We start from the raw sequence: 15963 nt of genomic DNA on the forward strand, positions 1-15963 counted from the left end.
GCAAGCTTTCTATTTACCCATGCCATGAAGCCTAGACAAGGAAACTACTAGCAATAGTAAGTAGTAACGTGGTCATTGGGCAAAGCATGGTTGATTGGTCCATGTCTTTCTTTCCTAACCTTCCTCAGTGAAAAGGAGAAGGGATTCATTTCTCTGAATTGATTGGGAAATGGAATCCGTGCGTGCTTGAATTGATATGGAAATACTGCCTACCATATTTGTTACGAAAATAAAGATCCCTCATTTGATAAAAAGGAGAAGAATAAAAAACCTACCCAGGCGCGTGCTTACGCAACACAAGCATTGACGTGTGGTTCTCTTCCGAGTCTCAACTCATCCGCAGAATGACAGAGCAAAATTCGTAGACAAACAAAAGGAAAACCTCAACTTTGACACACCAAAATCAAAGATCAAAGAAGAAAATAGGAGGAAATTTTTGGCCTAGAGAAACAACTACGAAACAGAGAAAACAACAACATCGTCGGAATTTGAGTTGATTTCCAAATGAAAGGGACCCGTTTGATGCATGGATTTTTTTTTTTGTTGATGGCGATCGGATGAGGTTCTAATACTTGTTGGATCTGAAACCCTGAAACTAGAGCAGAAACAGGTGGGCGATCTTCTTCTTCATCCAAACACAGACGTCATCCAATAAAAAGGTTAGATCTTTTGCTGCTTCCTGCAACCAAGATTGCACCTTTGACTATCATCTCTCCAGTTCTGCGATTCCCTACAATACAAAATTGTTCTCCTTTTCCACTTGACAAGCTGATTATTTAGATAAGTCTTGCTCGTCATTTCTCACTACCCGCTACCCTTTCAGCTCAGCCCGACACTGTTTTGTTTTCCTCTTTCGAGGGATTCTCTTTTGTTTTATATCTCTAGCTAAAAATTGAAAAAAGATACAAGGAGATACGGGGAAGATTTAATTTTGTAGGCACCTAGATCGATATTACAATTTTCTTGGTGGTTGGTAATATTTAACTCGTTTTGTTCTGACTTCCGAGCAACAAGCCAATAACAAACCCAGGAATTCTTCTAAATTCCTGTGTTGGTTCTTCTTTGCCTTTTCCCCTTATATAAAACCCCTCTTTAAGCTTAAAGCTCTTACTATATTGGTTTTTACTTGATTTCCGGGAGTGCACTCTGTTTGTGTAGATATTTTCTCACCTGCAAACATGCATGCTAGGCATAGAAGTCCTGGGAATGGCTATAGGTCTAGTTCTTTGGGGATGGGGCTTGCCGCTTCCCGGATATCCCCTGAAACTTCGGGTAGAGGCCATGGCTTTTACAATTCAGAGTACCGCAACTTCAAGCGTGGCTTTGGGCGTGGCCAGAGCCACCCAAAATCCTTTCAATCACATCCGCCAACACCACGCAAAGGCACTGACATATTTATGGAAGCAGGCCGGCTTGCTGCAGAATACTTGGTCTCGCAGGGATTGTTGCCCCCTAGTGTGCTACCTGCCAAATGGCAGAATGGTAGTTTGAAGAAGCAGATGGGTGATTATCAGGATTATAGGTCACAAGAGGGTGATAACTTGCACCTTCCACCAGATGGCCGCACATCAGCCCTTGCTCGTCTGGGAAATTCTACCCCTGATTTGGGATTAGGCAGGAGGAGGTACCTTGATGATTATAACCCAACAGGGTCAAGAAATCTTTCTAAAGGAAGAAGGAAGGAGGGATCTTATCGAAGTCATAGCTCTGATTGGGGTCGAGAATATGGGAGAAGTGGGTCATGGTCAGATAGAATTAGGGGTTCTCCTGATATGGAAATTGATGATGATAATGTTTCTGGACATCATGAAGAGCCACAAGTTGGTAATGGATTGCAGAAGCCTGTTTCAAGCGAGTTTGCACCAAAAAGTGAGGAATTAGATTACCCAGAATTTGATGATAAGTACAACCTACAGGATGAAGTGGGCTCAAAGGCAAGTTCCTCTAGTGCCGGGAAAGATCTAAAGTTGGAGACTGATGGCGAACCCTTGAAGAGTTCTGGTGATTCTACAAATTTTAGCACAGAGGCTGGAGAGCTGAAGGATGGCAGCAATAATGACGAAACTGAGAAGGAGGGTACCATGAAGGATTTACCCTACCAGCATTCTTCTACAGAAGATGATCCCTCAGGCAAGACTAGTGCTGATTTACTGGCACTCTGCAAATTTGCCAAGGTGCCTACCAAAACGCGTTCTTCCTTGACATTGAAGAACTTAAAGACTGACTCAGTTTCATATAATGAACAGGAAACCGTTTCTGATATTGGAGCTCCCAGTGGTACTCAAAATGCCCTGATTAAAGAAAATTCTTTGGGAGGTTCCTCTGGTGATATGCTAATAAATAAAAGTCAGGACTCAAAATGCCCTAATTCTGAACTTTCTAAAGACTTGTCTGTTCATTCCTTTGGGGATGGAGGGGACTTGGATCACATCTATGGTGTTGAGCAGGGTAAGTGTACAAGGTCTCAATCTTTCCCTGATAGAGCCCTTTTGCATGACAGTGAGCAGGAATTGGTTGAGGGAATGCTTGGTCTCCAAAGATCTAGCTCTATGGTTGTGGTTAAAGAGAAAGGTGAAAAACGAGGTTTGGAGCAAAGGGGCTTGATGGAGGGAGCCAAAAAACCAAGAGAATGGCTTCAGCCCGTGACTACCAAGGCTGAGTTCTTGTCCTTTTCTGATTTTAGTGATAAGAAAGGAGGTTCACTGGAAGGGACAGCTTCATCTTCTGAGAAAGTTGGTGTGACTGATAATCAAGAGATCCAAGACAGCTTGGTTAGTAATACTCAATTTCCAGATGGAGATGGTGAATCAAGTGTCAATTATGCACAAGAAAAGCAGCTTTTTCCAAATGCATTCAAGATCTGTGACCTTAATCTGATGGAAGCTTCTGATATAAATGAAAATCATCATAATGATCCAATTATTATGTACTCTACTCATTCAGAAATTAAGAATGAAGCAGCAACCATTGATATAGATTTGTCAATGAGTAATTCCAACAGTTCTGGTGGAGGAAATAGGCATACAAGTAACTGTAAGGAGATTGAAGTAATTGATCTAGAGAATGATTCTATCCATGAAGACAAGGCTGTTGATAATTTGGAGAGGAAGTAAGTTTCTTTTATTAGTATGATATTTTCATCATTCTCCTCATCTCAGCTTCTCCTGTATACAAATAGTGATGAAATAATCTTCAAAACTTGGTTTTCTGTTTGTTTCCCCCTTTGTATAAAGTGCAAAGTGCTTCATGCAGCAGCTAATTCCTGTAGGCCCCTGTCTTCATCTTGAATTTGACTTGTTTATCATGCAGGAGTGAACCAATTTTTGTGAGCATGAATGGTGATATGACTGATGTTTCGGATCATTATGATGGGCTTATGATCACAGAGTTCCTTGGAAATATTTCCAGTTGCCCTTCAGATGATATCAATCCTCATCCCTTGCAAAATGAAAACATTAACCCTCTGCAGACTGAGAACATCAATCCTTTGCAGAATGAGATGGGCCTTCATAATGGAGAGGTACAACACTAATTGCTGTGAGTAGGATGTCCATTCTGTATACAAATCTATATGTTATATACACCTGGAATCTTGATACTTACTAGTCTTAATGTTAATGAAAATTTTGGGTTTTCCTAGAAGTTAAGTTTCTTAAAACATGATATTGTAGTGGTTATTATTATTTTTTATAAAGCTATACTAATGCATTTTAGTTGAATATTGTAAGGTTTTTCTTGATGAGTAATTTTTTGTATTTTATTTATTTATTTCAGGGAACTCTTGGGTTTGACGACTCCATATATATGTCACTGGGAGAAATACCATTAAGTATGCCTCCTGTTTAATTTCATGGTTTGCTTTCTTGTAGTTCTAGTCTGTAGTTGATCTGTCTGGTATGGTATTTGGCTGGACTGGTAATGAATACATTGCAGATTCATGCATCAAATGAATACTGTGGAAACATGGTTTATGTTTAACAGCTGCTGTAGAGGAAAGAAATGGAAGTGCGAGGAAACTGCCTTCTTTTTTAAGCATTTTATGAGAATTCAGAGGATTTACTTTAATTTAAGTTTTCTTCTTTTGACTGCCGCAATTTTATATACTGCATTTGGTACAAGGGAAAAAATTGGTATTTTGCCACCATGTTAGCCCAAGTTTACATCATCCTGGAAGAGAACACATGTTGAAAGTAATCAAATGGTGTTTGCTAAATATATAGTACTAAATATACTTAGCTCCTGCAATTACAAATAAATTGCTTGCAGAACTGCCCGGTGGGAGCTAAAGAATGCATTCGGAACATAACTTTTTGTGTTTATGAATTTAAAGAATTATTATCCTGCAACAATAAGGATTATGAAACTTCTTGCATGTGTAAGCAAGTGGCCTAGATAGTTTATTTGGCAGTTCTTGATAGAAAAGATTAGAAAGAATAAGCTTAACACTTGTACGACTAGGTATTATCTAGTTCAGGTTCAACGCCATTGCGCCAAAAGACTTTTCATTGATTTTCTTTCCCTTGGGACTTTTTTACCCCTTATGATAGTCCAAAAATTTATGCTTCAATTTACCTTTGTTAATTCTGTATTGTATTTTAATGTAACACCTACTGCTAGGATCTTACTTATTACTGGTGAAAATAAGTTAAAATATTTGGTTGCATAATGCTTTTGCTCATCTAATTAAATATTGTTCTGCTATGAATTCTTTTTCCATCCTTTCCAACCCATTTATTTTTCTACCCTAAGAATCCTTTGATGATTTCTTACAGGCTTTTTGCCAGCCTGGGAGCAACCACCAGCACAGGAGTACGAAAAGCCCTTCTGATTCTACAATTGCTCAAAATTTGTGACAAAATACTGCTCAGAATGTTAACATTAGTCACTGAGGTTCTTTTTATTATCGTTAGTTCCATCTTTTGATGTAGTTTAGGTTTGCCAATGAATTATGCTTGTATATCTCTGCCGCTGATAGGAATTTGAGAGATGGTGAATGCTTTTCTTTCATTTGGCTGCTGCACCCCATCATCACATGAAAGAAAATTCATCATGTTGGTTTCTAAAGCATCTTACTTGTGCTCCTTTGCTTGAACTGGCCTGAGCTCTAGAGTGATATCAAGTAAGCAACTAAAGTTCTATTTAGTTGAGGATGCTGCAGATTGAAATAATTTTGAGAGGGCAGTAGTATGACATCTCACTTGTCAGAGCGCTCTAAATGATGGATTCATGGCAAGTGCTACAAAGCTTTGATGGGCAGTGATAATTAAATGTTGATTCAATATATTCTGGGCTGTTTAGACAGGAAAATTTTAAGGTTTTGGACTCTAGCGCTTGAGAGGTTATTTGATGCAATATGTGTAACAGTACATAAAAGATAAATAATGTTATCAGAAGCTGGATTTAAGAGAATCCAGAACGTTCATTGACTATGTTTTTCAATTTGGAGAAGCATGTTAAGCTTGAGATACCAAATGCAAGAGGCAGAGACTGGAGGATCCTCAGTCCACTGACAGTCTGAGTTGATGTTCTTTTTGACAAAAAGGGCTCCTTGGAGTAGGAGGTGGGCTCATTCTCCATTCGCACCATGTTCACTTGTCACGTGTGCGTGAGTGGAAGTAAATAATTGCTTCATAACATTTAGGAAATGATATCCATTGTCACTCTCCCTCACTTTTATTAGTATAGTAGCCCTCGAGAGAATGAATAAAGTTGGAGAGAATGTGTAATGCAGCAAACTTGTTACTCTTCCATGACCGTGAACCAAGCACTCTTTAAGGCGAGAGGAGCTGTCACTACTCACTAACCACTATGCTACGCTTGATGCTTCAGGAAACCATGGTTTTGCTTTCTGAGATAACTAAGAACAATGTAAAGGGTGAGTGATGATGATGATGGGGTTGGATAAGTAGGGGGTGGGGCGTTGAAACTGGGAACACAGAGAGGTTACATGTCCTTGTCGTACGCGCAAATGCAATGCTAATTTGCACATATTTGGAGTTTCTTACATGGGGAAAATAACTGCACAAGCAGCGCAAGGGGGAGGGGGAGGGAGGGTTGTGTACGTACACGTATGACTGGAATTGGCAAAAATACGTAATAAATGAGTTGGAAGGGACCCAATTGAGGTAGACGTAGACATCAAACTGTCACATTCCTTTCAACGCCCATCTTGATCCCGGTGCTGTGCCCGATCCCATCGTCTAGGTGAGTCGTAAGTTGCGCAACAAACAAAACCAATACTAATAGCAAATCATCCTTAGATAAGATTTAGATTTAGATTAGACTCATAGATATTCTTTTATGTTAAGTTGCATGTCTAACACTCGTTATTACTGCCTACGTAGCCTGTCCTGCCTTTTCATTCCATTATATGACCAAACACCTCCATATGTGGTATGGTAGGTCGGAACAAATTACGCAGGATTCAGTTTATGGTAAAATTGTTAGGCCAATGAATGCTAAGTGTTAATTAATTAATTAATGAGACGCATAGTGTCTGTCTATTATAGCTATTAGCTAACGTACACAACCCAATGTGCTCAACTCAACTCAACTCAACAAACAAACAATCACCATTTATTTTAGTTATTGTTCTGCCAAGTCCAACCACATTTTTAGCTTTTTTACTTTTATCAATTTGTCATCCCACCCTTTTATTGTTCCCCATTAAAATACTATATATTAATTTTATTTGGCTGCCAAATAACCTAAATCACAGAGAGAGAGAGAGAGAGAGAGAGAGAGCGAGAGCAGTGGCAACGGAAGTGCAGGGTAGGGGTGAATCTTTGTCTTCCCCATAAAATTAGATTAAACGACTTAGTAAGTAAAAAAACACAGGTTTTCCATGCAGTAATAATCGGATAGGGATTGCTTTAATGAATATGTATTGATTTAATTTGTCAAAACCCAAAAAGAAAACCGTGTTGATCTCCCTTCAACCTTCAAAGCATATAATAGTCTTACCGTTGAAGGCATTTTAATATGTGGTAAAGTACGCACTCAGTATGAAAGCATTGAAGTTGAAGAAAGTTATACAAAGTACAAGCAGGCTCGTATTTACATCACGTAGCCCGACCTTGAGAAATACTCCATTAATAAAATGCTACTAATTAGATTGCGTTTTACAGTTTCAGATTGCTTCGAGAACAGGGATTATCAAAGTTTGAGAAGGATACAAGAAAATATCATTTCCTGTGCAAATGCATGCATGGGAAAATGGTAGCGGGAATGGGGTCATCATCATCATCACCATCATCGTCTTCACATCACATCCATATCTAGCTTTGTTTGGTATCGGATGGATGCATGAATATTTCCGGAAACAAGCTTCTCTTCTCAGTAATTGCTTCTTGCTTTTGCCCAAAAGCCAGCTTTTAGGATATTTATTATCTTTATAACTTTTAATAATTGAAGGAGAAGAAAAAGATTCAAATTTGGACACAAGACATCAAAGGCAGGGCCTTGTTACATGCCCTGTTAGGGAAGATAGAAGGATATTGGAGGTGAGGAGGCATGGGGAAGAGTTTATCAAAGCCGTGAAATTTTCAGTAGTACACTTGGTTTTCACAATCCTAGTGCAGGGGAGACTGTCTTAATTATTGGCTTGCAAATTGCCAAGAAATCATTTTTTTTTCTGAAGAACAAAAAAAGCAGAGAAAGGAAAAGGACGAAAGGATGGTGAATATTTGATTGGAGGGTAAATGTTTGATTTTTCCAGGATGGATATTGGATGGTGATGTATATAATTGTGAAAACAGGAAGAGCTTGTCGTGTAGCGGGCAACATGGGAGCCTAGTGTTTGGAATTTGCAGAAAGAAGGGGACTAAAACCGACATTTCAGCAATGCAGTGATAAAAATCAAGAATAAAGAAAGGAAGAAAATGAAGGGTTGTAGGGTAGGTATAGGATAGGACAGCTTTGTGTATTTTGCAATAAGAAAAAAAAAAACAACACACAAACACACTCTCTCTCTCTCTTGCTTTCTCTTCTTTTTCTTTCTCTCTCTCTTTTGTTGAGTCTTAAACGCATATTCACAGATGGGGGGTGAATCGTGGTGATTAATGGTACAAACTTGCTTTTTTGTGGAGAGAACCTGATGCCCTTTTGATGTGTGAGTGGGTGGTGCTGTTTTTCTCTCGTTCTCATCTCTCTCTCTCTCTCTTCTCGAGTCTAAACAGTACTCAAAAACACCTCCTTTCTCTCTTATTTTCTCCTCAAAAAACTCTCTTCGAAAACTGCCTCAAATTCCCAAGGTTTGTATGCCCCGATCTTCTCTTCTATCTCCTTGATTGTGGATCTCTTCTAGACCTACTGCAGCAGCTGCTGTTCAAAGCATCCATCTTGTTTCCTGGGTCTCTTGTTGGACTTGTTCTTTTTCACTTGTGTTGAACGTTGAAACTTACTTATTTACTATGATTTCTCCATCTCTGTGTCTTCTGAGCTTCTAGTTCCTTCAATAGTTTGACAAACCCAAACACTTGCTGTTTCTTAGCCCCAAGGAGAAGGAGAATCTGGTCCATGGGGTTATACTAGATTTCCTCTATGGTCTGTTAAAGTTCAACTATTTGAGATTTGGGTTTCTTGGTTTGTCTCAACTCTCAACTATATATCCATTATACAGTCTTCTTTTTCACCCTGTAAATCTCTCTCTTTGGTCCCTTTCCTAAAGCTTTCTTCGCTTGCTGGCTTGCTCAATTTCTTGCTCAGGTTCAAAATTTCCCATTTATGTAATACTCTTGCCTTTATTCTCTATTATCATATGGTTTGCCCTTTATGGGATTTGATCATTTCTTGAGACTTTGGTAGTGGATGGTGTTGCCACAAAGCCTCAAATTTCACAACTTTATTTTTGTTTTTTGGGTTCGCCCACATAAAATAACGCTCCCCATGAACTTTAGACTTTGTTGAGCAACATCTTTCCTTGCTGGTTATGTTCTTTGCTTGTTTTGTGCTTTGCTTGATCAATCTAAACGCAGATGCTTCAAATTCACTCCTTCCCTTCACATAAAATAACGTTCTAGACTGCTCTAGAATCTCCGAGTCTGCCTTCTTCTTCTGGGTCTTTCTTTATAACTCTCGATCTCATCTTCTTTCTCCTTTCTTGCAGGCTAAATGGATGAAGATTCGAGTGGGATTGTTTGATCTTGTGATACTGCTTGTTGTCGCTGCTGCTGCTTTTCGTGGAGGTTTGTGGTTATTAGAAACTACGACTAGAGAGAATACGTGTTATGCTGAAGATAAGGGGCAGTGCTGGAGATAGAAGCAGTAGCAGTGTGCTTGTGACTGTTGTAAAAACAGCACAAGAAGAGAGAAGCTTTTCATCAGATGTTATCCATTGAAAACCCTCCACCAGATCCCCCATGTCCTTGCCAATTTCTACAGCTGAAAAGTGGTAGTGATGAGATTGAGAGACCTCCTCATAAGCTTCCCTTGCCTGAGGTAGATCTGTTAAAGCAGCCATCTCTTGATCATCATCATCATAATCATCATCATACCCCACTCCCCAAATTTTCTATAAGGTAATTTAATTTGATTTAACTTTTCTCCATCTTGCTTTCTCTTCAGGTTGAGAATGAATAGTAACCTTGATGTGTTTTTGTCATGGCGTTCTAACAGCTTCTCTTTGATCTCATCTTAAGACTTTTGTTGGGTCAGATCCAGAGTTTGATGTTGCCTGGTGACTCAGTTCAACATGGGGCCTAACTCTTGACACACCCCCAATCTTGTCCCTATTTTGGTCTTTGGGGGGCTTTTGCTTATGAACTCCTTCACGGCTCTTAATACCTCCAGCCATAAGATGATATTTAGTCAACATTTACCTGGTTCTCATTTCTTGTGTCTGTCTTTTTGATTTCACGTCACTTTGTACATGAATTTTATGTTAGAGCAAACTGCTCGGAAGTTCTTGCTTTCTCTTTGCTACCTGTGTACTTGTCCTACTCCTTACCATATCACGCAGCAGGCTGGCAGTACCCTTTTTTTCTTGGGAGGGTTGAGTTTAATAGGTCACTGAATCTAGGGGTTTTGTTTTGCTTGGCTGCTTCTTTACTGTTGATGTGTTCTTCTCTTTTTGAGTATTTTTATGGTCCATGTGTTCCCCCTCCTTCCTGCTGAGTAAACATACAATATCAGAGTCTTCTAAATTTTCAACCTTTGTTTCCCCTAAGAAGGCTCTTGGATGAGTTATTGCTCTTTGTATTGTTACCCCTTTGTGCATATGAAAACTTTATGAATTTATCCCAATTACTAACAACAGAGAGCATTTTGTACTGTAGAAATTATGTGTTCACTGCCCGGAGCAAGGATATCAAGACGAATTGGCCCTTTTCTCCAAAAAATTTGCAACTTTGTTTGAAGCATGGTTTGAAGGATCCATTGCCACCATTTCAGCCTCTTGATACTGTAAGAAACCAATCCTTAAAGAGATGTACGGTTGAAACCAATCCATTTGAGAAGCAAAATACAAGGGAATTCGATGAAGAGCCATCTGGGTCAAACGATGATGTGGTACTAGAGTTATCCAATGATGCTCACTCGAACCATGACATAGCAGGTACTTGCATAGACAATAGCTCATGCAGATCCGGAGGAGAACATGAAAATGATTTACCCTCCACAACAACAAGTGCTTGTCAATCTGAAATAGACTCAGTTCTCGTTAACAAGCAGTCCAACTTACCATTAGAAACTGATACGTCAGTGGAAGCATCAGCTGAAGTTCAAGCTACTGGTCCTTTTAAGTCCCAGAAGACTGAAAACACAACCCGGCCCTCGGGCAAGAAGTGCAGATTAATAGTGAAATTTGGTCCCCATTCTGATCGTAGCTCCACTGAAGATATTGCTTCGAATTGTACCACTGTATCAGAATCAATGGCTTCAAAAGTTTGCCCTGTTTGTAAAACTTTCTCGTCCTCTTCCAATACCACCTTGAATGCTCACATCGATCAGTGCCTTTCTGTTGAGTCAACTCCCAAGTGGACAGCGGATTCTAAGCTTACCAGGAATAGAATTAAGCCAAGGAAGACAAGACTGATGGTTGATGTATATGCTACGGCCAAACCATGCACATTAGAAGAACTTGACAGGAGGAATGGTACAAGCTGGGCTACTGCGTCAAACATACCTAGACAGGATTCTGAGAGACTTGAAATATCTGATGAAGGGAAAAAGCAAAGAGTTTCCCCAATTCATCCTGAGGATACTGGTGATGTAGGTGCTGTTTATATTGATGCCAATGGTACCAAACTGCGGATTTTATCAAAGTTTAATGATGTGCCACCAGTGTCAAAAGTTGGAGAGGATCTTGGACCGCACAAATCTTTGAAAGGAGGTAAAGGAAGCAAATTCTTTTCAACCAAAAAGAAAAGGCGCCATGCCCCAAAACATCACAAGTACCTTAAACTTGCTCCTCAAAGCAGAAAAATTTTCTCCCATAAGACCCGCTCTTCAACGGTACGCCTCTCTTTCTTTTCTCTTTATGGGTCTTCTGCCTTCTACCAAATTATTTTATATTTCTTTCTTAGGTGCTTTTGATGAAATCTTCAGAAGGAAGAGATTTGGGGCCTATAGTTGTTTAACTAGCTGAGTGGCTTTCCTCTCTATATGGCTAGAATACTTTAACTATATGTGAGATGAAAATTAAACAACCTTATGTGCCATAAGTTGCAGAATACTCTTCATGCTTTTTGTAGTTGTAGTTGGTGATGATAACTTTGGCGGTGACCGTGGTATCCATTTAGCAGCTAGAATAATAGGGAATAAAAGATATATATATATATATTACGTTTTCTTGGTCTAAAGAAATTTTACTTTCATCTTTGATGCAATTTTTGTAATTGAAGAATTTGGTTTTGTTGATCGATATAGTTGATATACTATTCTTAAACAGATAGTTGGAGGTGAAGAAGGATATTGTGGAGTAGAAGAAAGTTGCAGGAGTGAGGGCCCACAGGTGACAAAGCAAATCAAATCTAGTGATTCTAGAAACTTAAGGCAACGGGTGTGCTCTAAACGAGCAGGTCTTTCAAGGAAGCCTAATGCTCAAGCTAGACAGCAACCTTTGATTTGTAAATGGCATGTTACTCGAGACTTGCGGGTTCAGAGTGACCAATCACATCAAGGGGATCATGTGGTGGAGAGAAATTGTGTTCGCAAGTTTAAAATTTCATCTGAAAACCCAATTTCTTCTCCTGAGAAGTGTGAGACGATAGAAAAGCCTGTTTATGAAGCCCCAGTTATTGATAAGAGGGAGCGTTCTTTTGGAAGAAAGAGAGTAAGGAGTCCCTTGTTTGGAGCTAGAATCTGTAACAATGTGGAGAGGTCTCTTCTCCCACTTAAGCAAAATGGAAATCAGTTGAGCAAAGACCATCCCTTTGTACATGAGGATCATATGGTGAGATCTCTGAACTCTGGTGGAAATTGCATATCTTCATTGAGCAAAAAGATGGTTGATATTGATGCAAATAGTAATCCTGAGACACCTGTCACTGCTACTACAACTATTAGTCAACATTCTTTTGCATTCAAATGCTTCAGATCCTCACCCAAGAAAAATGTACTGGCTGCTAGCAACAGGTCATCCATGGTTGAGTCTAGGTCAAACTTGGTTGAGAAATATTCAACGAGGGAGAGTCAACTGCATTTTGTGGCAGAAATAGATGAGGGGGCAATGGCCTGGTGCCCTGAGGTAGATCAAGAATGTGATTTGGTGCATGATGGTGCTAATGATCAATGTGCGGGGAAAGAGATTACTGAAGAACTGTCATTTGGTGGAAGCAGTGTCCAGGGAACTGGAGAACAACGAGGAAGAGTAAGTATTTCCGGGAGGGAGATAACTATGCCTTTGAAGAGCATACAATCGGCACCTTACTGTTATGATCATGATGAGAGGGAGAACACAGATTCTTCTGCTCGAGGCAATGAAGATATTCTGGATAAAGTTGATGGTTTGGAATCTGTTGAGGAGACGGTTACTAGTTTGAGTCAGTCAGTAGAAACCAAGTTTAACAAACTGAGTAATCCTTCAAAGAATAGATCCAATTCTTTACAATCTATTGAAGATTACAGTGGACCTTTATGTGGGGGTCAAGGACTGCCGGACCCTACGAGGCCAAGTCTTGTTGATAAACCTAACATGTTTTGTGCTGAAGTTGACCATGGTATAATTGGACAAACTTCTAATATGGGAGGAGAACTAGATTCTGATGCAGCACAAGGGAACTCTTTTCCTGAGGTTGATCCAATACCTATTCCCGGTCCACCAGGTTCATTTTTGCCTAGTCCTAGGGATATGGGCTCTGATGATTTTCAAGGGAATTCATCATTGACAACCAGCCGGATTCAATCCTCTCAAGATCAGCTTGATTTGGTAGATGGAGACTCATCAGATTCACCCATATCTGCAGTGTCAACAATCTCTAATTCTGCGGAAGCTAGGTCAGATTTGAAGTATGCAGAACCATCAGCATTCATTGGTCCTCCTGCAACTCTAGAAAGGGATAGATCTGGCTACTCTACTGCCAAGCCTGAGCTCTTAGTTGAGAATGGTGCTGCAGTTCCGCAGACAAGCATGGGACCTGAAAGAACTTTTGAAGGAGAGAAATTTAGAGTCCATAGAATATCTATGGAAAAGAGACCTTTGATTTTTAAAAATGACGATCAGCCATGCTGTTGCCAAAGAAAAGAGAGATCCTCTCAGAGTTTTTCCCTAAATTATCAGGAGTCACCACTACTAAGGCGACGAACAATGGCTTCAATGATGGTGCCTGCCACAGGAATGCAAATTGGTACCAATCCAAATATCAGACATAATAATTTGGATGCAAGACCAGAAACATTTTCTCTGAGCAGCGGTGCAAATTTAGGATCTGAACAAATGGTTCTCCCTACCGTGAAAACCCCTGCAGGTCCCATTCCTTTTAAAGGATGCCCTGATGCTGGTGTCAAGCTTTCCAGTCGCAGTGACTGTGATTCTGCTAGTCCATCTTCTTCCAATCCCATTCTCAGGCTGATGGGAAAGAACTTAATGGTGGTTAATAAAGAGGAAGATGCATCTGTGCCACTTGGTCAGGCCCAGTCATGTGCCCAGAGTAATTGTCTAACTCCTAACTTTCCAACTTCTTCTGGAATCTCCTCTAGCAATATCCGGAATCAAGGTGGCCTGTCCTTCCATCACACAATGCCTCAGGGTTCTTTAATCTTTGATCAGAATCCAAATGATTTGGTGGGGCAATCTTTTGATGTTCGGTTGACTAATGGCTATAGAAACCGTGCAAGTCTTGCAACACCACAAACACCTTTGCAGTTTCCAGCTGGCATGGTTCTTGATGAGCATATGGATTGTGGTTTCACGGCCTCTATGGAGCTGTACAAGTATGAAGGTAACTGTAATTTGCCAACTCGACCAAATAGACCTAAGAACAAACTAGGTCCAGCAGCAACATATGATATGGAGAAAGTTACAACTTTAGACTGCCGACAACGTTATGGGGATTCTGCTGTTTCCAGTAAAGAAGTCATTGTCATTGATGATGCTCCTGAAACTGAAACCAACAAGACAGCTGACATTGCCAAACACTCTGAAGGATTGAGGGAAAGCCAACTAATATCATATGGCATTTCAATGCCATTAGTTCCTAATCATATTGTAAGGCACAAGAATCCTTTTTCTCGTTATCAGTCAGAGGACTCTCCTTTAATAGGTGACCCAACAGTGGTGCACAATAACAACTTTCACACAATCCCTTCCAGGAGAGCCAATACTAGTCCTGTTAGGTGGGACTGCACTTCAGAAGGTTCTGGTGTGCTGCAGCGGGGTCCTTTTATGGCTGCATCGCCCTCAACAAGCCATCTCAGATCTGCACTCTATTATTCTCCAAGTTTGTCTTAGCAGCTTTGCTTGGGATGGGAATCCTTAGATGGTCTATGCATCAGCAGGTTTCATATCAAACTTGTACTGAATCTTGAGCTTCTCCATGACAACTGACAGAAACTTTTGGGGTTCGAAAATGATTCTCAACAGCTAAAATAATGGCAGTTTGATTAATAGATTCGGTGCAAGTTCAGCAAATGAGATCTCAGAGTTTGTATTTATTTTTTATTCACTTACTGTTGGGTAAACTTCATGCAGTTTTTGAGGCTTCTGCTTAGGCAATTTTAAAGTTATCCCAGAGACTAGATAATGTATAAGCAAACCTTGAATAAAAACTGACAAAGGGACCTTGGCTTAAAGCCAATGGAGTTAAAAAGTGTTCCTATAAAAGTATTTATGTTGCTTTTCTCAGTATTTTTTGTCGGAGCTGTTTTTCACGTTTTCAAACCAGTTGCTGGGACTCAAGGCAATGATATTGTCGAATCTCACTAATGAATGGTCTAGGTGTAGGCATTAATATTACGATCTCGGATCGGTTTCAATCTCTGCTGTTGTGGTAACCTGTGCCGCTCTAGTTATTCAAAACTGGGGTAATCTGTGATGTGATGAGATGAGTTACTCATATCGTTCATCAGCTGATGAATTCAGGATCATTAAAGTCGATATATGCGGCAATTTAAGCTTTATTGTTGCTTGACTTTGTGACAACATAAGATGTCAATAGTTGTGTTGGTGACTGGTATCCTGAGGACAATTTAAAAGATGTACTAGATAGAGGAGCTTTCATTTCATCTTAATTTCACAGCTGGAACCATTGACAACTCAGGGTGAGAATCTTGCATGGCATGGCAACATGCATGTCTGACACTGAACGAGGAAAATGTAAGAACACCAAGGTTACGCTTCTGATGCTAATTTCAATATACATACAGACATATATATACATGAGTGTTACATAAAATATAATATATCTTCTGTGCAAGGATAACAGTTACCGGTCTTTGACATCCCAGGAGGATACAAATTAGTAGAAGTAGAAGAATTTTTGAGTAAAAAAAGATAATAAGGTTATGATGTGGGGCAGGAGACAAGTG

General features: G+C 39.8%; 2 protein-coding genes across 8 annotated transcripts; both read left to right on the forward strand.

Annotated features, from left to right (window-relative positions):
- LOC18593162 (uncharacterized protein At4g26450) lies at window positions 296-5426 on the forward strand. 2 transcript variants are annotated; one of them, XM_007020246.2, is made up of 5 exons: window positions 296-659; window positions 1159-3109; window positions 3310-3520; window positions 3775-3829; window positions 4773-5426. In XM_007020246.2, exons 2-5 carry the CDS (start codon window positions 1179-1181, stop codon window positions 4826-4828), a joined length of 2253 nt encoding a protein of 750 aa, XP_007020308.2. In that variant the 5' UTR covers window positions 296-659; window positions 1159-1178; the 3' UTR covers window positions 4829-5426. The 2 variants fall into 2 exon arrangements, 1 of the variants encoding a protein (XP_007020308.2); XR_001928784.1 differs by lacking the exon at window positions 296-659 and having other exon boundaries at window positions 922-3109; window positions 3310-3537.
- Window positions 7875-15281, forward strand: LOC18593163. Of its 6 annotated transcripts, none has more exons than XM_018124650.1 (4): window positions 7875-7895; window positions 9107-9518; window positions 10275-11451; window positions 11888-15281. In XM_018124650.1, exons 2-4 carry the CDS (start codon window positions 9325-9327, stop codon window positions 14885-14887), a joined length of 4371 nt encoding a protein of 1456 aa, XP_017980139.1. In that variant the 5' UTR covers window positions 7875-7895; window positions 9107-9324; the 3' UTR covers window positions 14888-15281. The 6 variants fall into 6 exon arrangements, with proteins under 6 accessions (XP_017980139.1, XP_017980136.1, XP_007020310.2 ...); XM_018124647.1 differs by lacking the exon at window positions 7875-7895 and adding an exon at window positions 7971-8351; XM_007020248.2 differs by lacking the exon at window positions 7875-7895 and adding an exon at window positions 7972-8252.

This window comes from Theobroma cacao, chromosome 7 (assembly GCF_000208745.1).
Source record: "Theobroma cacao cultivar B97-61/B2 chromosome 7, Criollo_cocoa_genome_V2, whole genome shotgun sequence".
In the NCBI taxonomy this organism is placed as follows: Eukaryota; Viridiplantae; Streptophyta; class Magnoliopsida; order Malvales; family Malvaceae; genus Theobroma; species Theobroma cacao.